This window comes from Pseudophryne corroboree, chromosome 5 (genome assembly GCF_028390025.1).
Source record: "Pseudophryne corroboree isolate aPseCor3 chromosome 5, aPseCor3.hap2, whole genome shotgun sequence".
NCBI lineage: Eukaryota > Metazoa > Chordata > Amphibia > Anura > Myobatrachidae > Pseudophryne > Pseudophryne corroboree.
Genome location: NC_086448.1, coordinates 442,338,918 through 442,365,402, shown reverse-complemented (window position 1 = coordinate 442,365,402; position 26,485 = coordinate 442,338,918). Strand labels below are relative to the sequence as shown.

Sequence of the window (26,485 nt, the reverse complement as noted above, 5' to 3'; positions counted from 1 at the left end):
TCCTATGAGAGAAGAGTCTTTTAACAGTTTTATATTAGTAACTTAATAAGGGATATGTGCGGCGCATATACATATTTGTGTCCGTAAGTTCAGATGCAGGGTGGTGTCTGGGAGCGTTTTCAATGCAGCTTCACTGGCCCTGGCTGCATGAAACCACCGGTCATCCTGAGAAACCAGACAGTTACTCAGATGGCTAATCACAGAACTGGCAGAAGGCGTCTTTAACACAAGTCACCTACTGCGGCATTTGTATAATTCATTAATAGTAGCTGCGAGAAACATTGCATACAATTTAAGTTTACATTTACAACACAATAAGATTTTAGACCATAAAATGTACAAGACACAAAAGACATTGGAAAACTTAGAAATATTACTGCAACAGGTGACCAAAGAAAAAACACAACAATCACACAAACAGAAACATACCTTGTACATCTTTATCCCCTCTTCCCGATCTATTTCCAGTGCCATTCTTCTCACAAACTGAGACTGGTCTTCTCTGCGGTTAGGTGGAACGTAAAAAATATATGGATACTCCGTTTTCTGTTTTCAAAATAAAAGAAAGCCTGATATAATGGGAAAGTATTGAAGAAAAGCTATGGTTCAGAAAAGATGTGCATCTGTTTCTGGATGTGTAGTGCATACATAGAGTAGACACAAAGTTCTTGTGAAATGTCAAGGCACAGAACCATATATAAGCAGCACTGCACACAGAGGAAATCAGCATGTTCACTTCCTTCACAAACTCATTATGGCGCTCAGCTGAGGCCACTGGAAAGCCATGATCTTCTACAACTACTACAAGAGTGGTCTGTGACAGCAGGCGAGTTTTGACTGACTTTTAGCTGCTTTGAGCTGACATAGCGGTTTGTTCATGCACCATGCTAATATAGTATTAGCCTTGTAACTATATAATGTTTGTTACCACTATATTATGGATAGAACCAGGTTTCTTGTGTGTGTATATTATTAATTTTATAGTTTAAATGTTTTGTTATTAGTCCGGTATGTACAGTAAATTAACCTGGAGAAGGCATAAGGAAGTGATAAACCAGTGATATGTGCAAGGTGATAAAGGCACCAGCCAATCAGATCCTAACTGTTAATTAACATATTGGAGCGGATTGGCTGGTGTGTTTATCACCTTGCACATATCACTGGTTTATCACTTCCTTATGCCTTCTCCAGGTTAATACATCTGCCCCAATGTTCATTTATTCCTTATTATAATCAGAACTCATTTGCATTAATATATATTTGGTAAATTTCTCTGCTTGTTATGTCCTGTTTTCTTTTTTCCTTTTCTGTGAGTGGAGCACATTCATGCATTCATGTTTTATAGGTCTCTTTATTGAGTACAGGTCAGCTTTGATGTTACCATGACTACCGGCTACCATGTCTCTAGCAGTGTGATCAAGCTGATATTGTCTACTCCTGTTACCATGATTATTTAGCTTTGTGCCCCTTGCTGGATATTATTGTATATTTTTCCAATAACCTGTTTTTTTTGTGAATACATTGTATCCATATTCATGCCATTGTTTTTAGTATGTATTTGTTTGTTATTTCTGTATTTTGCATCACAGTCTGTCTATTAAGTGGACGGCCAGCACCTGTGTCTGCTTTTGATTGACCAGAAGGTGGTGATTGGAGTCCACATGGTGTGGGGTGGAAAGCATTTAAATTGTGAGTGTTTTGCTATTGATGCTTATGCTTGACAAAAGCACAACAGACACTCTGAAACATTGCAAAACTTCCGGTCTTCGTTGACTTCTTTATTTGTAGTGCCGCCTATTGGACATTATATAGAATATGTATTCTATATACACGCACATATACAGGTTGAGTATCCCATATCCAAATATTCCGAAATACGGAATATTCCGAAATACGGACTTTTTTGATTGAGAGTGAGATAGTGAAACCTTTGTTTTTTGATGGCTCAATGTACACAAACTTTGTTTAATACACAAAGTTATTAAAAATATTGTATTAAATGACCTTCAGGCTCTGTGTATAAGGTGTATATGAAACATAAATGAATTGTGTGAATGTAAACACACTTTGTTTAATGCACAAAGTTATAAAAAATATTGGCTAAAATTACCTTCAGGCTGTGTATATAAGGTGTATATGTAACATAAATGCATTCTGTGCTTAGATTTAGGTCCCATCACCATGATATCTCATTATTGTATGCAATTATTCCAAAATACGGAAAAATCCCATATCCAAAATACCTCTGGTCCCAAGCATTTTGGATAAGGGAGACTCAACCTGTATACACATACAGAATTCAGGGACATGCAGTGAGATAAATGGCTCAGGAGGCACAGAATACTACCAGAGCCCGATTTACACACAATATATGAGCCCAAGGGGCAAAGCCAGTTCAAGGGCGCTCTGCGCCCCGGGCAGGAAAAGGGGTGTGGCCTAATACAGGGGGCGTGGTCAGTTACGCCCCCTGTACATTGCTAGTGCAGCTTGAATGCTGAGCGGTGCGCGATGACGTCATCGCGCACCGCACAGCAAAAGGTCCTCTCCACGAAGGGAAACTAGACGCTATGCGTCTAGTTCCCTTCGTGGAGAGGACCTTTGCTGTGCGGTGCGCGATGACGTCATCGCGCACCGCTCAGCAAAGTTACTCTCCACGAAGGGACGCATAGCGTCTAGTTCCCTTCACAGGAGGCGGACGGGGGACACAGCGGGCAGCAGTGGCGGATCTTGCCACGGTGCGGCGCCCTCCGGATGGCGCCGCCCCGGGCAAAAGTCCTGCTTGCCCGTGGCAAGATCCGCTACTGCCAAGGGTGTATGTGGGCAATATACACAGTTGCCAGAGTATATACTGCTAGAAATTTGGTGAGTTTTGATCAGAGATGGGCAAAAAAAGATAAGCAGGCGAGGTAGCTATAGATTGTTTTACTCCAGAGTTTTAACTATAAAAATCATGGGTATGGGACTCAGGGTCGACACCTATTGGTCGACAGTGGCTAGGTCGACACTAGAAAGATGTCAACACAGCCATTAGGTCGACATGAACAAGCTCAACATGAAAAAAGGTCGACATTGAGTTTTTCATGTTTTTTTGGTGTCGTTTTCTTCGTAAAGTGACTGGTAATGCTAATTAGTGCACCATGGCCCGCATCGCTCGCTACGCTTTGGGCAAGGTTACCATTTCCAATCGTAGTCCACATGGATTGTCAAGTATGAAAGAGTTAAAAAGAGGAAAAAAAATTTGAAAAACTCATGTCAACCTTTTGCATGTCGACCAATGGGTGTCGACCCAGAGTCCGAATACCAAAAATCATTACAATAATACAAAGATGATATTCCTAATATATTCTTCATATTTTTTATATACTTTATAAAATCAAAACTGTGGCACATACGTTAGTATAACAGGAAAGGCTCTACCTCACCTCACATACATTTGATTTATACATATATATAATAAGAATTTACTTACCGATAATTCTATTTCTCATAGTCCGTAGTGGATGCTGGGGACTCCGAAAGGACCATGGGGAATAGCGGCTCCGCAGGAGACTGGGAAGCTTTAGGACTACCTGGTGTGCACTGGCTCCTCCCCCTATGACCCTCCTCCAAGCCTCAGTTAGGATACTGTGCCCGGACGAGCGTACACAATAAGGAAGGATTTTGAATCCCGGGTAAGACTCATACCAGCCACACCAATCACACCGTACAACTTGTGATCTGAACCCAGTTAACAGCATGATAACAGAGGAGCCTCTGAAAAGATGGCTCACAACAATAATAACCCGATTTTTGTAACAATAACTATGTACAAGTATTGCAGACAATCCGCACTTGGGATGGGCGCCCAGCATCCACTACGGACTATGAGAAATAGAATTATCGGTAAGTAAATTCTTATTTTCTCTGACGTCCTAGTGGATGCTGGGGACTCCGAAAGGACCATGGGGATTATACCAAAGCTCCCAAACGGGCGGGAGAGTGCGGATGACTCTGCAGCACCGAATGAGAGAACTCCAGGTCCTCCTCAGCCAGGGTATCAAATTTGTAGAATTTAGCAAACGTGTTTGCCCCTGACCAAGTAGCTGCTCGGCAAAGTTGTAAAGCCGAGACCCCTCGGGCAGCCGCCCAAGATGAGCCCACTTTCCGTGTGGAATGGGCTTTTACAGATTTTGGCTGTGGCAGGCCTGCCACAGAATGTGCAAGCTGAATTGTACTACAAATCCAAGGAGCTGCTTAGAAGCAGGAGCACCCAGCTTGTTGGGTGCATACAGGATAAACAGCGAGTCAGATTTTCTGACTCCAGCCGTCCTGGAAACATATATTTTCAGGGCCCTGACTACGTCCAGCAACTTGGAATCCTCCAAGTCCCTAGTAGCCGCAGGTACCACAATAGGCTGGTTTAAGTGAAACGCTGAAACCACCTTAGGGAGAAATTGAGGACGAGTCCTCAATTCTGCCCTGTCCGTATGAAAAATTAGCTAAGGGCTTTTATAGGATAAAGCCGCCAATTCTGAGACACGCCTGGCTGAAGCCAGGGCTAACAGCATTACCACTTTCCATGTGAGATATTTTAAGTCCACAGTGGAGAGTGGTTCAAACCAATGTGATTTTAGGAACCCCAAAACTACATTGAGATCCCAAGGTGCCACTGGAGGCACAAAAGGAGGCTGTATATGCAGTACCCCCTTGACAAACGTCTGAACTTCAGGAACTGAAGCTAGTTCTTTTTGGAAGAATATCGACAGGGCCGAAATTTGAACCTTAATGGACCCTAATTTTAGGCCCATAGACAGTCCTGTTTGCAGGAAATGCAGGAAACGACCCAGTTGAAATTCCTCTGTAGGGGCCTTCCTGGCCTCACACCACGCAACATATTTACGCCAAATACGGTGATAATGTTGCACAGTTACATCCTTCCTGGCTTTGATCAGGGTAGGGACGACTTCATCCGGAATGCCTTTTTCCTTCAGGATCCGGCGTTCAACCGCCATGCCGTCAGCCGCGGTAAGTCTTGGAACAGACAGGGTCCCTGCTGGAGCAGGTCCTTTCTTAGAGGTAGAGGCCACGGGTCTTCCGTGAGCATCTCTTGAAGTTCCGGGTACCAAGTCCTTCTTGGCCAATCCGGAGCCACGAGTATAGTCCTTACTCCTCTCCTTCTTATGATTCTCAGTACCTTGGGTATGAGAGGCAGAGGAGGGAACACATACACTGACTGGTACACCCACGGTGTTACCAGAGCGTCCACAGCTATTGCCTGAGGGTCCCTTGACCTGGCGCAATATCTGTCCAGTTTTTTGTTGAGGCGGGACGCCATCATGTCCACCTTTGGTTTTTCCCAACGGTTCACAATCATGTGGAAGACTTCTGTATGTGAAGTGACGTTTCCATGCTTGACCACAAGCCCTGGAAATTTCTTCCCTGTGTGACTGCTCCCCAGCCTCTCAGGCTGGCATCCGTGGTCACCAGGACCCAGTCCTGAATGCCGAATCTGCGGCCCTCTAGAAGATGAGCACTCTGTAACCACCACAGGAGAGACACCCTTGTCCTTGGAGACAGGGTTATCCGCTGATGCATTTGAAGATGCGATCCGGACCATTTGTCCAGCAGATCCCACTGAAAAGTTCTTGCGTGGAATCTGCCGAATGGAATCGCTTCGTAAGAAGCCACCATTTTTCCCAGGACCCTTGTGCATTGATGCACTGACACTTGGCCTGGTTTTAGGAGGTTCCTGACTAGGTCGGATAACTCCCTGGCTTTCTCCTCCGGGAGAAACACCTTTTTCTGGACTGTGTCCAGAATCATCCCTAGGAACAGCAGACGTGTCGTCGGAATCAGCTGCGATTTTGGAATATTTAGAATCCACCCGTGCTGTCGTAGTACTACTTGAGATAGTGCTACTCCGACCTCTAACTGTTCTCTGGACCTTGCCCTTATCAGGAGATCGTCCAAGTAAGGGATAATTAAGACGCCTTTTCTTCGAAGAAGAATCATCATTTCGGCCATTACCTTGGTAAAGACCCGGGGTGCCGTGGACAATCCAAACGGCAGCGTCTGAAACTGATAGTGACAGTTTTGTACCACAAACCTGAGGTACCCTTGGTGAGAAGGGCAAATTGGGACATGGAGGTAAGCATCCTTGATGTCCAGAGACACCATATAGTCCCCTTCTTCCAGGTTCGCTATCACTGCTCTGAGTGACTCCATCTTGAATTTGAACCTTTGTATGTAAGTGTTCAAGGATTTCAGATTTAAAATAGGTCTCACCGAGCCGTCCGGCTTCGGTACCACAAACAGCGTGGAATAATACCCCTTTCCCTGTTGTAGGAGGGGTACCTTGATTATCACCTGCTGGGAATACAGCTTGTGAATGGCTTCCAATACGGCCTCCCTGTCGGAGGGAGACGTTGGTAAAGCAGACTTCAGGAACCGGCGAGGGGGAGACGTCTCGAATTCCAATTTGTACCCCTGAGATACTACCTGCAGGATCCAGGGGTCCACTTGCAAGTGAGCCCACTGCGCGCTGAAATTCTTGAGACGGGCCCCCACCGTGCCTGAGTCCGCTTGTAAGGCCCCAGCGTCATGCTGAGGACTTGGCAGAAGCGGGGGAGGGCTTCTGTTCCTGGGAAGAGGCTGCCTGCTGCAGTCTTTTTCCCCTTCCTCTGCCCCGAGGCAGATATGAGTGGCCTTTTGCCGCTTGCCCTTATGGGGACGAAAGGACTGAGCCTGAAAAGACGGTGTCTTTTTCTGCTGAGAGGTGACCTGGGGTAAAAAGGTGGATTTTCCAGCCGTTGCCGTGGCCACCAGGTCCGATAGACCGACCCCAAATAACTCCTCCCCTTTATACGGCAATACTTCCATATGCCGTTTGGAATCCGCATCACCTGACCACTGTCGCGTCCATAACCCTCTTCTGGCAGAAATGGACAGCGCACTTACTCTTGATGCCAGAGTGCAAATATCCCTCTGTGCATCTCGCATATATAGAAATGCATCCTTTAAATGCTCTATAGTCAATAATATACTGTCCCTGTCCAGGGTATCAGTATTTTCAGTCAGGGAATCCGACCAAGCCACCCCAGCACTGCACATCCAGGCTGAGGCGATTGCTGGTCGCAGTATAATACCAGTATGTGTGTATATACTTTTTAGGATATTTTCCAGCTTCCTATCAGCTGGTTCCTTGAGGGCGGCCGTATCAGGAGACGGTAACGCCACTTGTTTTGATAAGCGTGTGAGCGCCTTATCTACCCTAGGGGGTGTTTCCCAACGCGCCCTAACCTCTGGCGGGAAAGGGTATAATGCCAATAATTTTTTAGAAATTATCAGTTGTTATCGGGGGAAACCCACGCTTCATCACACACCTCATTTAATTCATCTGATTCAGGAAAAACTACGGGTAGTTTTTTCACACCCCACATAATACCCTTTTTTGTGGTACTTGTAGTATCAGAAATGTTCAAAACCTCCTTCATTGCCGTGATCATGTAACGTGTGGCCCTACTGGAAAATACGTTTGTTTCCTCACCGTCGACACTGGAGTCAGTGTCCGTGTCTGGGTCTGTGTCGACCATCTGAGGTAACGGGCGCTTTAGAGCCCCTGACGGTGTTTGAGACGCCTGTACAGGTAATAACTGATTTGCCGGCTGTCTCATGTCGTCAACAGTCTTTTGTAAAGTGCTGACACTATCACGTAATTCCTTCCATAAGACCATCCAGTCAGGTGTCGACTCCCTAGGGGGTGACATCACTATTACAGGCAATTGCTCCGCCTCCATACCATTTTCCTCCTCATACATGTCGACACAACGTACCGACACACAGCACACACACAGGGAATGCTCTGATAGAGGACAGGACCCCACTAGCCCTTTGGGGAGACAGAGGGAGAGTTTGCCAGCACACACCAGAGCGCTATATATATATATATATATATATATATATATATATATATACATACATATACAGGGATAACCTTATATAAGTGTTTTTCCCTTATATAGCTGCTGTATAGATTTATCTGCCAAATTAGTGCCCCCCCTCTCTTGTTTTACCCTGTTTCTGTAGTGCAGGACTGCAGGGGAGAGTCAGGGAGCTTCCCTCCAACGGAGCTGTGAGGAAAAATGGCGCCAGTGTGCTGAGGAGATAGGCCGCCGAGAAGGGGGCGGAGCCTTTCTCCCGCTTTAAGGAAAAATTGGCAGGGGTTAAATACATCCATATAGCCCAGGAGCTATATGTGATGTATTTTTTTGCCATATAAGGTGTTTTTATTGCGTCTCAGGGCGCCCCCCCCCCAGCGCCCTGCACCCTCAGTGACCGGAGTGTGAAGTGTGCTGAGAGCAATGGCGCACAGCTGCGGTGCTGTGCGCTACCTTATTGAAGACAGGACGTCTTCTGCCGCCGATTTCCCGGACCTCTTCAGTCTTCTAGCTCTGTAAGGGGGCCGGCGGCGCGGCTCTGGGACCCATCCATGGCTGGGCCTGTGATCGTCCCTCTGGAGCTAATGTCCAGTAGCCTAAGAAGCCCAATCCACTCTGCACGCAGGTGAGTTCGCTTCTTCTCCCCTTAGTCCCTCGGTGCAGTGAACCTGTTGCCAGCAGGATTCACTGAAAATAAAAAACCTATACTTAAACTTTTTTACTAAGCAGCTCAGGAGAGTCACCTAGTGAGCACCCTTCTCGTTCGGGCACAAAAATCTAACTGAGGCTTGGAGGAGGGTCATAGGGGGAGGAGCCAGTGCACACCAGGTAGTCCTAAAGCTTCCCAGTCTCCTGCGGAGCCGCTATTCACCATGGTCCTTTCGGAGTCCCCAGCATCCACTAGGACGTCAGAGAATATATATATATATATATATATATATATATATATATATATATATATATATATATATATATATATATATATATATACACACATACATATATATACATATATATATATACATACATACAAGCTGTAGATGGCCCGGCACTCCTGTACGCCTTAAACATAAATGCTGCGGTGCCCTCCAAGTGACTCTGGGTCACAATATATAGCGTGGATGTGTGGCGGCACTCAGACAGACTCTTCAAAGTGAATAATCAGGTCATTTATTAGACCAATGCAACTGACATGTTTCGGGGCGAATCCCCGTCCTCAGGGTCAAACAGCAAGTGTTGCTGCTTGACCCTGAGGACGGGGATTCGCCCCAAAACATGTCGGTTGCATTGGTCTAATAAATGACCTGATTATTCACTTTGAAGAGTCTGTCTGAGTGCCGCCACACATCCACGCTATTATATATATATATATACATATATATATATATATATATATATATATATATATATATATATATACACATATATATATATATATATATATATATATATACATACATATATATATATATATATATATATATATATACATATACATATATATACATATATATATATATACATACATACATACATACATACATATATATATATATATATATATACACATACAGCGGGTTGGTGCGGCACTCCTAGCGTCAGGTCATATACCTGGTATATGACCTGACGAAAAAGCTATATTAAATTGCTTTGAAACGTTGTCCACACCGAGGACCCTTTTGCCTATTTGTGACAGTCGCTAGGAGTGCCGCACCAACCCGCTGTATGTATTCATTCCATGTGAGGGCACCCAGTGCTTTTGTAATTTTAATGGGAGAGCCGGACCTACCTGCTTTTTATATATATGTATGTATGTATATATATATATATATATATATATATATATATATATATATATATATATATATATATATATATATATATATACATACACACACACACATATAACACAGACACACACATATATACACCACATATACATACATACATACATACAGGTTGAGTATCCCTTATCCAAAATGCTTGGGACCAGAAGTATTTTGGATATGGGATTTTTCCGTATTTTGGAATAATTGCATACCATAATGACATATCATGGTGATGGGACCTAAATCAAAGCACAGAATGCATTTATGTTACATATACACCTTATACACACAGCCTGAAGGTAATTTTAGCCAATATTTTTTATAACTTTGTGTATTAAACAAAGTGTGTGTACATTCACACAATTAAATTATGTTTCATATACACCTTATACACACAGCCTGAAGGTCATTTAATACAATATTATTAATAACTGTGTATTAAACAAAGTTTGTGTACATTGAGCCATCAAAAAACAAAGGTTTTACTATCTCACTCAAAAAAGTCAGTTTTCGGAATATTTGGATATGGGATACTCAACGTGTGTGTGTGTGTGTGTGTGTGTGTGTGTGTGTGTGTGTGTGTGTGTGTGTGTGTGTGTGTGTATACACACACACACACACACACACACACACACACACACACACACACACGTGTCCACTTTCATCTTTGCTATTTTTCTCAATTTGGCACAACATGCAAAACACGGCTAAGCTGCTTCTCACGAGTAGCGAGGCATGAATTTTAAATTTTTTGTTTGCCATAAAAGACTATGTATAAAGTAACATATTAAAGAAGCAAATTAAGAAAAATAACAAGGCATGGCTAAATCTCTTAAGTCTATGGTATGCAAAACTGTGCCATACATGGCGAGATATAGCAAAGATGTAAGTGGACACAGCTAGTGACGTCACTAACATCGCGCCGCCGGCCGGGTGCACAGCCCCGCTTCCGGGAACGGCGTTCACATGGTGGTATGCTTATAAGTTAAGCATATTTTTGTACTTTGTTTAGCCTGTCGTCAGTGAAATAAACTAAGCACTGACACGTTGCTGATTACATGCTGCTGTAAGAGTCGTCTTTCAGTATCAGGAGTGCCACACCAACGGATCTTGTATGTATGTTACTTATTGTGGGGGCACCCGATCATTTGTAGATATAAGGAGGAGAGCCGGACCTTTTGCATAACTGTATATGGTTACTATGCTGTAAGCATGTGCATGGTTCCGATTTAGTCAAGGCTCCCTGGATTAATATTGATATTGCCATCAAGCGAACTGCTCATTTTTAAAAAATGTTCCACGGTTTTGCACATGTATATTTTTAACCAAGTACATATGCAATCTGTGAATAGGAGTGGAGGAGAGATTCATCTATGATGCCAGTTGGAAATTTGGTTGCTGTGATTGCTGCTAGTACATTTACGTTTTAAAGAGACAGTACGTTCATGTTGTGATTTATAATGGCACATAATAAAGTATCTAATACAGCTAGTGGCTACACGCATATGAGTTACCCCATTGGAGATTTATTTAGTTACTCTGAAACCAAAGCTGATGAAATACTGTATAAAGAGAACCTTACTGATCAATTAGATGAGACTACTATGAAAGATGTGTACCGTAATTGGTTGAGAATGAAGAAGGAGATAGGATTTCTATTACCACTGTGTTTCTCTGAGTGAATATCATAGAGCTAAGAAGATCCCAAGGGGATTGAGAGTTCAAAATTGCCCTACAATTGGACGTAACAACACAGCCTTCTGCAAGAAGTGGATCGCGATTTTAAACAAATGTTCAATGAATTTAATTTTATTGCTCATAGAACAGTCCACTAAAGAAATGACCAATATGAAACATAAGATAACATTATTTGAAGCGACCCATAAGCTTGATAAAGTCAGTGATGCCAACACTGAGTGGGTGGTGAAATTGGATTCATAGCTACAACTGTATAAAAAAAGAATTGGTCAAGTTTAAGAAGGACAAAAGGGCTGCACTGGATTTGAATTACGAGAATCACAGTGTGCATAGATGGACACATAAAAGCCGTCCTCCATTCTCTTGCCACAAACATAGGAATACTCGTGGCACGGACTCATCATATGAATCATCTGCCAGTGATACTGAACCTGCACATCCCTTGGGTGACCGTGAACGCCCTTTAGGGGTCACTACAAGGGCCAAGATAACAGGAGGAGGCACAGAAAATACATGAGGAGGGGGCAGCAATGCAAAAGGAAAGGGACGTGGCGGCAGGCCACCCAAACAGACCAAAACGTAGTTATTAATTTATCTACATATGAATTATCTGCTTTAGAGATCTATTTTATCTAAAGGTCTCTCATACGTCCCCACTACTTCAATTAATCCGTTTCAATGGCAGATTGACAAATTTCGATTGCACAGAGAGTTAAAACTTAAGGAAGACTTTGCAAAAACCCCGAGTATGATAGAGCTTGTTCCAAGCAAATATGTGCTCTCACAAGCGTTAGCCAAGATACAACCTAGATCAACTTTTGAGCCTCAATCATTTAACACCACTATTAAAACCTTCATGGGAATGCTCGAGGTAGAAGTCAAGGACACTTGATACATCTCAAGTAGGACGCCCTAATTTTAACAAAGGGGAACATCATGCCTTTGTGCAAATTGGCTGATAACGATTCCCTTGTATTTAGTCTGGCAGACGACAAGGGTGGCACCCTCGTCATCCAGGATAAAATAGAATATATAAGAGAAATTCAGCGACATCTGAGTGATACTGTTACGTATTGACCACTATTCCAGGATCCCACAGCTTTATTTAAACAGAAGCTTGTTAATATTCTTAAGCATGCACACTGTACTTCTTAATAAACTACAGGAGATTACATTGGATGGTAGTGAGCTTTTGGTTATGCAGTGTAGATATGACCTCACTCTATACGGTCACACCTCATGATATGGGACTTTTGGCTGTTACAGAGTTTGTAACGGATCATACTAAATATGCTGGCCCAAATGTTGAATTATGTCTTGAGCTATTGAATTCGACAAATAACTTTTTTTCTGTCCGATAACCGTTTTTTCCTGCAGCGTGTTGGCTGTGCGATGGGGTCCAGTGTGGCCCCATCGTACAATAACATTTATGTTTGCGGTAGAGCAGGATATATTTTTTTCTGATTAAGCAATTGTTAGACAAATAATTTATTACACACGATTTATTGATGACTTGCTTACATTGTGGCAAAGCAGTAGGGAGAGGTTTAGGTCAGTCATTGATTCAAACAATGTCAGTGACCATCCAGTAAAATTTACCTATTCCATCAGCAAAGAAATTGTTAATTTCCTGGATGTTCAGATTAAAATTTGCAATCAACAGATAGTTATTACGTTATATAGCAAACAGACAGACAGAAATAATTTGTTGCAAATGCTGAGTGCCCATCCCATGGGACTCCCGTACGCTCAATTTTTGAGAGTGATGAGAGTCAATTATATAGAGAAATTGTGATAGCACAGATGGATATTATGGAGCAGAAGTTTATAAGTAGGGGATATAATCCTATACTAGTGATGCGAAAAAGAAGGCTCTTAAGCAGGATAGACAAAAAATAAGAATTTACTCACCGGTAATTCTATTTCTCGTAGTCCGTAGTGGATGCTGGGTACTCCGTAAGGACCATGGGGTATAGACGGGCTCCGCAGGAGACTGGGCACTCTTAAAAGAAAGATTAGGTACTATATATGGTGTGCACTGGCTCCTCCCTCTATGCCCCTCCTCCAGACCTCAGTTAAGGAAACTGTGCCCGGAAGAGCTGACATTACTAGGAAAGGATTTGGAATCCAGGGTAAGACTCATACCAGCCACACCAATCACACCGTACAACTCGTGATAACCATACCCAGTTAACAGTATGAACAATAACGGAGCCTCTCTCAACAGATGGCTCATACAATAACCCTTTAGTTAAGCAATAACTATATACATGTATTGCAGAGAGTCCGCACTTGGGACGGGCGCCCAGCATCCACTACGGACTACGAGAAATAGAATTACCGGTGAGTAAATTCTTATTTTCTCTGACGTCCTAGTGGATGCTGGGAACTCCGTAAGGACCATGGGGATTATACCAAAGCTCCCAAACGGGCAGGAGAGTGCGGATGACTCTGCAGCACCGCATGAGCAAACTCAAGGTCCTCCTCAGCCAGGGTATCAAACTTGTAGAACTTAGCCAACGTGTTTTGAACCCGACCAAGTAGCAGCTCGGCAAAGCTGTAAAGCCGAGACCCCTCGGGCAGCCGCCCAAGAAGAGCGCACCTTCCTTGTGGAATGGGCTTTTACTGATTTTGGATGCGGCAATCCAGCCGCAGAGTGAGCCAGCTGAATCGTGCTACAGATCCAGCGAGCAATAGTCTCCAGCCGTCCTGGAAACATAAATTTTCAAAGACCGGACTACGTCCAGCAACTTGAAATCCTCCAAGTCCCGAGTAGCCGCAGGCACCACAATAGGTTGGTTCAAATGAAATGCTGATACCACCTTTGGGAGAAACTGGGGACGAGTCCTCAATTCTGCCCTGTCCATATGGAAGATCAGATATGGGCTTTTACATGACAAAGCCGCCAATTCTGACACACGCCTAGCTGAAGCCAAGGCCAACAGCATGACCACCTTCCACGTGAGATACTTTAGCTCCACGGTCTTAAGTGGCTCAAACCAGTGGGATTTCAGGAAATCCAACACAACGTTAAGATCCCAAGGTGCCACTGGAGGCACAAAAGGGGGCTGAATATGCAGTACTCCCTTAACAAACGTCTGAACTTCAGGCAGTGAAGCCAGTTCTTTTTGAAAGAAAATAGATAGGGCCGAAATCTGGACCTTTATGGACCCCAATTTTAGGCCCAGTCACCCCTGACTGTAGGAAGTGCAGAAATCGACCCAGCTGGAATTCCTCTGTTGAGGCCTTCCTGGCCTCACACCAAGCAACATATTTCCGCCATATGCGGTGATAATGCTTTGCTGTCACATTCTTCCTAGCTTTTATCAGCGTAGGAATGACTTCATCTGGAATGCCCTTTTCCGCTAGGATCCGGCGTTCAACCGCCATGCCGTCAAACGCAGCCGCGGTAAGTGTTGGAACAGACAGGGACCCTGCTGTAACAGGACCTGCCTGACAGGCAGAGGCCATGGGTCCTCTGAGATCATTTCTTGTAGTTCCGGGTACCAAGTTCTTCTTGGTCAATCCGGAACGATGAGTATAGTTCTTACTCCTCTCTTTCTTATTATCCTCAGTACCTTGGGTATGAGAGGAAGAGGAGGGAACACATAAACCGACTGGTACACCCACGGTGTCACAAGTGCGTCCACAGCTATCGCCTGAGGGTCCCTTGACCTGGCGCAATATCTTTTTAGCTTTTTGTTGAGGCGGGACGCCATCATGTCCACCTGTGGCAGTTCGCAACGATTTACAATCTGTGTGAAGACTTCTTGATGAAGTCCCCACTCTCCCGGGTGGAGGTCGTGTCTGCTGAGGAAGTCTGCTTCCCAGTTGTCCACTCCCGGAATGAACACTGCTGACAGTGCTAGCACGTGATTCTCCGCCCATCGAAGAATCCTTGTGGCTTCTGCCATTGCCATCCTGCTTCTTGTGCCGCCCTGGTGGTTTACATGGGCGACCGCTGTGATGTTGTCTGACTGAATCAGCACTGGTTGGTTTTGAAGCAGGGGCTCTGCTTGACTCAGGGCGTTGTAAATGGCCCTTAGTTCCAGTGTATTTATGTGTAGTGAAGTCTCCAGACTTGACCACTGCCCTTGGAAGTTTCTTCCCTGAGTGACTGCCCCCCATCCTCGGAGGCTTGCATCCGTGGTCACCAGGACCCAGTCCTGTATGCCGAACCTGCGGCCCTCGAGAAGATGAGCACTGTGCAGCCACCACAGCAGAGACACCCTGGCCCTCGGGGACAGGGTGATCAACCGATGCATCTGAAGATGCGATCCGGACCATTTGTCCAACAGATCCCACTGAAAATTCCTTGCATGGAACCTGCCGAAGGGAATTGCTTCGTAAGTAGCCACCATCTTTCCCAGGACTCGCGTGCAGTGATGCACCGACACCTGTTTTGGTTTCAGGAGGTCCCTGACCAGAGATGACAATTCCTGGACCTTCTCCACCGGGAGAAACACCTTCTTCTGTTCTGTGTCCAGAATCATGCCCAGGAAAGGCAGACGCGTCGTAGGAATCAGCTGCAACTTTGGGATATTCAGAATCCAGCTGTGCTGTTGCAACACTTCCTGAGAGAGTGCTACGCTGACCAACAACTGCTCTCTGGACTTCGCCTTTATAAGGAGATCGTCCAAGTACGGGATAATTATAACTCCCTTCTTCCGAAGGAGTATCATCATTTCGGCCATTACCTTGGTAAATATTCTCGGTGCCGTGGAGAGACCAAACGGCAACGTCTGGAATTGGTAATGACAGTCCTGTACCACAAACCTGAGGTACTCCTGGTGAGGTGGGTAAATGGGGACATGCAAGTAAGCATCCTTGATGTCCAGCAACACCATAAAATCCCCCTCTTCCAGGCTTGCAATAACCGCCCTGAGCGATTCCATTTTGAACTTGAACTTCTTTATATAAGTGTTCAAGGATTTTAAATTTAGAATGGGTCTCACCGAACCATCTGGTTTCGGTACCACAAACATTGTGGAATAGTAACCCCTTCCCTGTTGGAGGAGGGGGACCTTGATTATCACTGCTGGAGGTACAGCTTGTGAATTGCCGCCAGTACTACCTCCCTTTCCCTGGGAGCAGCTGGCAAGGCTGATTTGAGATAACGGCGAGGGGGAGTCGCCTCGAACTCCAGCTTGTACCCCTGAGATACAATTTGTACAGCCCAGAGATCCACCTGTGAGCGAACCCACTGGTTGCTGAAGTTTCGGAGACGCACCCCCACCGCACCTGGCTCCGCCTGTGGAGCCCCAACGTCATGCGGTGGACTTAGTGGAAGCAGGGGAGGATTTTTGTTCCTGGGAACTAGCTGTCTGGTGCAGCTTCTTTCCTCTACCCTTGCCTCTGGGCAGAAAGGATGCGCCTCTGACCCGCTTGCCTTTCTGAGGCCGAAAGGACTGCATTTGATAGTACGGTGCTTTCTTAGGCTGTGAGGGAACCTGAGGTAAAAAAGTCGACTTCCCAGCTGTTGCTGTGGATACGAGGTCCGAGAGACCGTCCCCAAACAATTCCTCACCCTTATAAGGCAAAACCTCCATGTGTTTTTTAGAATCCATAATACTCTCCTGGCAGAAATGGACATTGCATTAATTCTAGATGCCAGCAGGCAAATGTCCCTCTGGGCATCCCGCATATATAAGACAACGTCTTTTATATGCTCTATGGTTAGCAAAATAGTATCCCTGTCGAGGGAATCAATGTTGTCTGACAGGGTATCAGTCCATGCTGCTGCCGCACTACACATCCAGGCTGAAGCAATAGCAGGTCTCAGTAGAGTACCAGAGTGTGTATACACAGACTTCAGGATAGCTTCCTGCTTTCTATCCGCAGGCTCCTTTAGGGCAGCCGTATCCTGAGACGGCAGTGCCACCCTTTTAGATAAGCGTGTGAGCGCCTTGTCCACCCTTGGGGATGTTTCCCAACGTAACCTATCCGTTGGCGGGAAAGGGTACGCCATCAGTAACCTCTTAGAAATCACTAGTTTCTTATCAGGGGAACTCCACGCTTCTTCACACAATTCATTTAATTCATCAGATGGGGGAAAAGTCACTGGCTGCTTTTTCTCCTCAAACATAATACCCCTCTTGGTGGTAACCGGGTTAACGTCAGATATGTGCAATACATCTTTCATTGCAGTAATCATGCATCGGATGGCCTTTGTAGACTGTACATTTGTCTCATCCTCATCTACACTGGAGTCAGACTCCGTGTCGACATCTGTGTCTGCCATCTGAACTAGCGGGCGTTTGAGCCCCTGATGGCTTCTGAGTCGCCTGGGCAGGCGCGGGCTGAGAGCCCGGCTGTCCCAAGACTGCTGCGTCATCGAACCTTTTATGTAAGGAGTTGACACTGTCGGTTAAGACCTTCCACATATCCATCCAATCAGGTGTTGGCCCCGTCGGGGGCGACACCACACTTATCTGCCCCTGCTCCGCCTCCACGTAACCCTCCTCATCAAACATGTCGACACAGCCGTACCGACACACCGCACACACACAGGGAATGCTCAGACTGAGGACAGGACCCCACAAAGTCCTTTGGGGAGACAGAGAGAGTATGCCAGCACACACCACAGCGCTATATAACACAGGGATTCACACTACAAAAAGTGATTTACCCAATAGCTGCTTAAATATATTATTTGCGCCTAAATTCATGTGACCCCCCTCTCTTTTTTACCCTTCTTGTATCAGGATACTGCAGGGGAGAGCCTGGGGAGCTGCTTCCAGCGGAGCTGTGAAGGGAAAATGGCGCTGGTGTGCTGAGGAAGAAGGCCCCGCCCCCTCAGCGGCGGGCTTCTGTCCCGCGTTTTATGTACTTTAATGGCGGGGTTTTTTACACATACAGTTTTGAGACTGTATTATGTGTATTTTTATGCCAAAAGGTATAATAATTGCTGCCCATGGCGCGCCCCCCCCCCCCCCCCCCCCCCCCAGCTCCCTGCACCCTACAGTGACCGGAGTGTGTGGTGTGCTGTGGGAGCAATGGCGCACAGCTGCGGTGCTGTGCGCTACCTTAATGAAGACAGGAGTCTTCAGCCGTCGATTTCATCGCTTCTCTTCTGTCTTCTGGCTCTGCAAGGGGGACGGCGGCACGGCTCCGGGAACGGACGATGGAGGTCAGGCCCCGTGTTCGAACCCTCTGGAGCTAATGGTGTCCAGTAGCCTAAGAAGCACAAGCTAGCTGCAAGCAGGTAGGTTTGCTTCTCTCCCCTCAGTCCCACGTAGCAGTGAGTCTGTTGCCAGCAGATCTCACTGAAAATAAAAAACCTAAATACTTTCTTTTCTAGCAAGCTCAGGAGAGCCCACTAGGAGCACCCAGCTCTGGCCGGGCACAGATTCTAACTAAGGTCTGGAGGAGGGGCATAGAGGGAGGAGCCAGTGCACACCAGATAGTACCTAATCTTTCTTTTAGAGTGCCCAGTCTCCTGCGGAGCCAGTCTATTCCCCATGGTCCTTACGGAGTTCCCAGCATCCACTAGGACGTCAGAGAAAAAATATTTACTGTTATATTACAGCGGGATACAGTCATTAGGTAGACAGTCGTTAGGTGAACCACTACATGCATTAGGTCGACATGAGTTTTTCAAATGTATTTTCTTACATTTTTGGACTTTTTCATACTTCACAATCCACGTGGACTACAATTGGGAACGGTAACCTGTACTGAGCGCATAGGTAGCGAAGCGAGGCACCTTGCCCGTAGCATGGTGAGCGAAGCGAAACATGCGAGGGGGGACACAGTGCACTAATTGGGGTTTATCGTCACTTTACGAAGAAAACACCATCAATAAAGGTTTTTTTTTAAACCACGTCGACCTTTTGACCTGTTAACCTAGTACATGTCGACCTAAAGTTGTCGACATGTACTAGTGCATGTCGACCAATAGTTGTCGACCTAATGAATGTCGACCCAACGACCCATACCCATTGCAGCAATGGCCTCTTGTTATATTGTGTTATTTGGTAGTCATAAATAATGGTTTAATTCGGAAGCAAAAGAAATAAAGACTGATTACCATTTATAACAATTGTATGTTAGTCTGGGTGAAAATATTAGTAAATATATGAAAAAGAACCTTATATTAGTTTAATGCACCTTAATATTTTTATCCTAAGGTTCTGAAAAGCATCAATTCTCCTATGCACTGTAGATCTCAGGGGGGAGTCAAGAATGGGACAGATGAGATAACGTGGATGAGGATAAAGGGATACCTGTGCTCCTATGGTAGCTTGTTATGCTGGCAATGATCAGTATAGTTCTCCCCTGTGGTATCCTAGACCGGTGATCGTGCACGCACCACGAATCACCGGAAGCCTGATGTGCTTTTCACCCATTGGGGCTTAGTCAAAGCTACAGTAAAGAATTTTTCATCTGTTTTGTGATATTGGATTGTTGTGTGTGTACTGATTTTATCTTAAATTAATCTAATTAAAATATAACTTATTAATTACAACAGGAGTGCCCCCCAAAAAGAGGTTTACTTCTTTTCTCTCCCAATCTGCTCTTTCTTGCAAAGGGAGACTCTGTTTATTCAGTATTTCTTTTAAACCCAGGAGAGCACCAACACCACAATAAATACAGTGGGAATTATCCTCATATACATAACACATGTTGGTTTATATTAATGTGTGAGCACTATTCAGATTAGTCATACCATCTAGAGCACGATCAAAATTGCTTCTAGTTACACTTCTATATTTTTTTTTTTAAGTATTCTTACTTTGTACCATTTTTCCCACACCTAGCAAAAACTTTTGCACAGTACTGCGCATAATATATATATATATATATATATATATATATATATATATATATATATATATATATATATATATATATATATATATGAAACTACTCACCGGTAATTCTGTTTCTCGTAGTCCGTAGTGGATGCTGGGTACTCCGTAAGGACCATGGGGAATAGACGGGCTCCGCAGGAGACTGGGCACTCTTAAAAAAAAAGATTAGGTACTATATCTGGTGTTCATTGGCTCCTCCCTCTATGCCCCTCCTCCAGACCTCAGTTAGGGAAACTGTGCCCGGAAGAGCTGACATTACTAGGAAAGGATTTGGAATCCAGGGTAAGACTCATACCAGCCACACCAATCACACCGTACAACTTGTGATAACTATACCCAGTGAACAGTATGAACAATAACTGAGCCTCATTCAACGGATGGCTCATAACAATAACCCTTTAGTTAAGCAATAACTATATACATGTATTGCAGAGAGTCCGCACTTGGGACGGGCTCCCAGCATCCACTACGGACTACGAGAAATAGAATTACCGGTGAGTAAATTCTTATTTTCTCTGACGTCCTAGTGGATGCTGGGTACTCCGTAAGGACCATGGGGATTATACCAAATCTCCCAAACGGGCGGGAGAGTGCGGACGACTCTGCAGCACCGAATGAGCAAACTCAAGGTCCTCCTCAGCCAGGGTATCAAACTTGTAGAATTTTGCAAACGTGTTTGAACCCGACCAAGTAGCAGCTCGGCAAAGTTGTAAAGCCAAGACCCCTCGGGCAGCCGCCCAAGAAGAGCCCACCTTCCTCGTGGAATGGGCTTTTACTGATTTAGGATGCGGCAGTCCAGCCGCAGAATGTGCAAGCTGAATCGTGCTACAGATCCAGCGAGCAATAGTCTGCTTTGAAGCAGGAGCACCCAGCTTGTTGGGTGCATGCAGGATAAATAGCGAGCCAGTTTTTCTGACTCTAGCCGTCCTGGAAACAGATTTTCAGGGCCCGGACTACGTCCAGCAAATTGGAATCCTCCAAGTCCCGAGTAGCCGCAGGCACAACAATAGGTTGGTTCAAATGAAACGCTGATACCACCTTAGGAAGAAATTGGGGACGAGTCCTCAATTCTGCCCTGTCCATATGTAAAATCAGATATGGGCTTTTACACGACAAAGCCGCCAATTCTGACACACGCCTGGCCGAAGCTAAGGCCAACAGCATGACCACCTTCCACGTGAGATATTTTAGCTCCACGGTCTTAAGTGGCTCAAACCAATGTGATTTTAGGAAATCCAACACAACGTTGAGATCCCAAGGTGCCACTGGAGGCACAAAAGGGGGCTGAATATGCAGCACTCCCTTAACAAACGTCTGAACTTCAGGCAGTGAAGCCAGTTCTTTTTGAAAGAAAATAGACAGGGCCGAAATCTGGACTTGGATCCCAATTTTAGGCCCATAGTCACTCCTGACTGTAGGAAGTGCAGAAATCGACCCAGCTGAAATTCCTCTGTTGGGGCCTTCCTGGCCTCACACCAAGCAACATATTTTCGCCATATGCGGTGATAATGTTTTGCTGTCACATCCTTCCTAGCTTTTATCAGCGTAGGAATGACTTCATCTGGAATGCCCTTTTCCATTAGGATCCGGCGTTCAACCGCCGTGCCGTCAAACGCAGCCGCGGTAAGTGTTGGAACAGACAGGGCCCCTGCTGTAGCAGGTCCTGTCGGAGCGGCAGAGGCCATGGGTCCTCTGAGATCATTTCTTGTAGTTCTGGGTACCAAGTTCTTCTTGGCCAGTCCGGAACAATGAGTATAGTTCTTACTCCTCGCTTTCTTATTATCCTCAGTACCTTAGGTATGAGAGGAAGAGGAGGGAACACACAAACCGACTGGTACACCCACGGTGTCACTAGAGCGTCCACAGCTATCGCCTGAGGGTCCCCTTGACCTGGCGCAATATCTTTTTAGCTTTTTGTTGAGGCGGGACGCCATCATGTCCACCTGTGGCCTTTCCCAACGATTTACAATCAGCTTGAAGACTTCTGGATGAAGTCCCCACTCTCCCGGGTGGAGGTCGTGCCTGCTGAGGAAGTCTGCTTCCCAGTTGTCCACTCCCGGAATGAACACTGCTGACAGTGCTAGCACGTGATTCTCCGCCCATCGAAGAATCCTTGTGGCTTCTGCCATTGCCATCCTGCTTCTTGTGCCGCCCTGTCTGTTTACATGGGCGACCGCCGTGATGTTGTCTGACTGAATCAGCACCGGTTGGTTTTGAAGCAGGGGTTCTGATTGACTCAGGGCATTGTAAATGGCCCTTAGTTCCAGAATATTTATGTGTAGAGAAGTCTCCTGACTCGACCACTGTCCTTGGAAGTTTCTTCCCTGAGTGACTGCCCCCCAACCTCGGAGGCTTGCATCCGTGGTCACCAGGACCCAGTCCTGTATGCCGAATCTGCGGCCCTCGAGAAGATGAGCACTCTGCAGCCACCACAGCAGACACACCCTGGCCCTCGGGGACAGGGTGATCAACCGATGCATCTGAAGATGCGATCCGGACCACTTGTCTAACAGATCCCACTGAAAGATCCTTGCATGGAACCTGCCGAAGGGAATTGCTTCGCAAGAAGCTACCATCTTTCCCAGGACTCGCGTGCAGTGATGCACCGACACCTGTTTTGGTTTCAGGAGGTCCCTGACCAGAGATGATAATTCCTGGGCCTTCTCCTCCGGGAGAAACACCTTCTTCTGTTCTGTGTCCAGAATCATGCCCAAGAACAGCAGACGCGTCGTAGGAATCAGCTGCGACTTTGGGATATTCAGAATCCAGCCGTGCTGTTGTAGCACTTTCCGAGATAATGCTACGCTGACTAACAACTGCTCCTTGGACCTCGCCTTTATAAGGAGATCGTCCAAGTATGGGATAATTATAACTCCCTTCTTTCGAAGGAGTATCATCATTTCGGCCATTACCTTGGTAAATACCCTCGGTGCTGTGGACAGACCAAACGGCAACGTCTGGAATTGGTAATGACAGTCCTGTACCACAAACCTGAGGTACTCCTGGTGAGGTGCGTAAATGGGGACATGTAGGTAAGCATCCTTGATGTCCAGCGACACCATAAAATCCCTCTTCCAGGCTTGCAATAACCGCCCTGAGCGATTCCATTTTGAACTTGAACTTCCTTACATAAGTGTTCAAGAATTTCAAATTTAGAATGGGTCTCACCGAACAGTCTGGTTTCGGTACCACAAACATTGTGTAATAGTAACCCCGTCCCTGTTGAAGGAGGGGAACTTTGATTATCACCTGCTGAAGGTACAGCTTGTGAATTGCCGCCAGTACTACCTCCCTTTCTCTGGGAGCAGCTGGCAAGGCTGATTTGAGGTAACGGCGAGGGGGAGTCGCCTCGACCTCCAGCTTGTATCCCTGAGATACCACTTGTAGAACCCAGAGATCCACCTGTGAGCGAACCCACTGGTTGCTGAAGTTCCGGAGACGCGCCACCACCGCACCTGGCTCCACCTGTGGAGCCCCAGCGTCATGCGGTGGACTTAGTGGAAGCAGGGGAGGATTTTTGTTCCTGGGAACTGGCTGTCTGGCGCAGCTTTTTCCCTCTACCCCTGCCTCTGGGCAGAAAGGATGCGCCTCTGACCCGCTTGCCTTTCTGAGGCCGAAAGGACTGTACCTGAGGTAAAAAAGTCGACTTCCCAGCTGTTGCTGTGGATACGAGGTCCGAGAGACCGTCCCCAAACAATTCCTCACCCTTATAAGGCAAAACCTCCATGTGCCTTTTAGAATCAGCATCACCTGTCCACTGCAGAGTCCATAATACTCTCCTGGCAGAAATGGACATTGCATTAATTCTAGATGCCAGCCGGCAAATGTCCCCCTGTGCATCCCTCATATATAAGACTTTTATATGCTCTATGGTTAGCAAAATAGTATCCCTGTCGAGGTATTATCTGACAGGGTATCAGACCAAGCTGCTGCAGCACTACACATCCATGCTGAAGCAATTGCAGGTCTCAGTATAGTACCTGAGTGTGTATACACAGACTTCAGGATAGCCTCCTGCTTTCTATCTGCAGGCTCCTTTAAGGCGGCCGTATCCTGAGACGGCAGTGCCACCTTTTTTGATAAGGGTGTGAGCGCTTTGTCCACCCTAGGGGATGTTTCCCAACGTACCCTGTCCGTTGGCGGGAAAGGGTACGCCATCAGTAACCTCTTAGAAATCACTAATTTCTTATCTGGGGAACACCACGCTTCTTCACACAATTCATTTAACTCATCAGATGGGGGAAAAGTCACTGGCTGCTTTTTCTCCCCAAACATAATACCCTTTTTAGTGGTAACCGGGTTAATGTCAGAAATGTGCAACACATTTTTCTTTGCCTTAATCATGTATCGGATGGCCCTTGTGGACTGTACTTGTGTACTTGTGGATGTGTCTCATCCTCGTCTACACTGGAGTCAGACTCTGTGTCGACATCTGCGTCTGCCATCTGAGCTAGCGGGCGTTTTTGAGCCCCTGATGGCCTCTGAGACGCCTGGGCAGGCGCGGGCTGAGAAGCCGGCTGTCCCAAAGCGGTTACGTCATCGAACCTTTTATGCAAGGAGTTGACACTGTCTGTTAATACCTTCCACATATCCATCCACTCTGGTGTCGGCCCCGCAGGGGGCGACATCACACTTATCGGCTCCTGCTCAGCCTCCACGTAAGCCTCCTCATCAAACATGTCGACACAGCCGTACTGACACACCGCACACACACAGGGAATGCTCTGACTGAGGACAGGACCCCACAAAGTCCTTTGGGGAGACAGAGAGAGAGTATGCCAGCACACACCAGAGCGCTATATAACAGAGGGATTTACACTAACAGAGTGAACTTTCCCCAATAGCTGCTTATATCACCTTTTGCGCCTAAATTTATGTGCCCCCCCTCTCTTTTTTACCCTTCTTGTAGTGTATACTGCAGGGGAGAGCCTGGGGAGCGTCCTTCCAGCGGAGCTGTGAAGAGAAAATGGCGCGCCGGTGTGCTGAGGGAGATAGCCCCGCCCCCTCCGCGACGGGCTTCTCCCGCTTTTTTAATAATGTTAATGGCGGGGGATTAGGCACATATACAGTTTATAACTGTATTATGTGCAATTTTGCCAAAAGGTATACTTATTGCAGCCCAGGGCGGCGGCGCCCCCCCCCCCCCCCCAGAGCGCCCTGCACCCTACAGTGACCGGAGCGTGTGGTGTGCTGTGGGAGCAATGGCGCACAGCTGCAGTGCTGTGCGCTACCTTATTGAAGACCGGAGTCTTCAGCCGCCGTTTTTCTTCTGGTTCTTCAGTCTTCTGGCTCTGCAAGGGTTACGGCGGCGCGGCTCCGGGAACGGACGATCGAGGTCGGGCCCTGTGTTCGATCCCTCTGGAGCTAATGGTGTCCAGTAGCCTTAGAAGCACAAGCTAGCTGCAAGCAGGTAGGATTGCTTCTCTCCCCTCAGTCCCTCGTAGCAGTGAGTCTGTTGCCAGCAGATCTCACTGAAAATAAAAAACCTAACAAATACTTTCTTTTCTAGTAAGCTCAGGAGAGCCCACTAGGTGCATCCAGCTCTGGCCGGGCACAGATTCTAACTGAGGTCTGGAGGAGGGGCATAGAGGGAGGAGCCAGTATAGTACCTAATCTTTCTTTTAAGAGTGCCCAGTCTCCTGCGGAGCCCATCTATTCCCCATGGTCCTTACGAAGTACCCAGCATCCACTAGGACGTCAGAGAAATATATATATATACATATATATATACATACACACTGAGTGTCCCATATCCAAATATTCCGAAATACAGAATATTCCGAAATAGACTTGAGTGAGATAGTGAAACCTTTGTTTTTTGTTGGTTCAACGTACACAAACTTTGTTTAATACACAAAGTTATTAAAAATACTGTATTAAATGACCTTCAGCCTGTGTGTATAAGCTGTATATGAAACAAATGATTTGTGTGACTGTAGATACACTTTGTTTAACGCACACAGTTATAAAAAATATTGGCTAAAATTACCTTCAGGCTGTGTATATAAGGTGCATATGTAACATAAATGCATTCTGTGCTTAGACTTAGGTCCCATCACCATGATCTCTCATTATGGTATGCAATTATTCCAAAGTACGGAAAAATCCGATATCCAAAATACCTCTGGTCTCAAGCATTTTGGATAAGGGATAATCAACACACACACTCACATATATATATATATATATATATATATATATATATATATATATATATATATATATACAC

General features: G+C 45.8%; 1 protein-coding gene across 8 annotated transcripts in view; it reads right to left on the bottom strand.

Annotated features, from left to right (window-relative positions):
- The window catches only part of LOC134927840 (uncharacterized), a 298,227-nt gene that overhangs the window by 126,025 nt on the left and 145,717 nt on the right, over positions 1-26,485 (bottom strand). For all 8 annotated transcript variants that reach the window (XM_063922888.1, XM_063922889.1, XM_063922892.1 and 5 more), the window contains one exon: positions 430-546. In XM_063922888.1, coding sequence (XP_063778958.1) covers positions 430-546 — 117 coding nt within the window. The remainder of the gene's footprint in view (positions 1-429; positions 547-26,485) is intronic.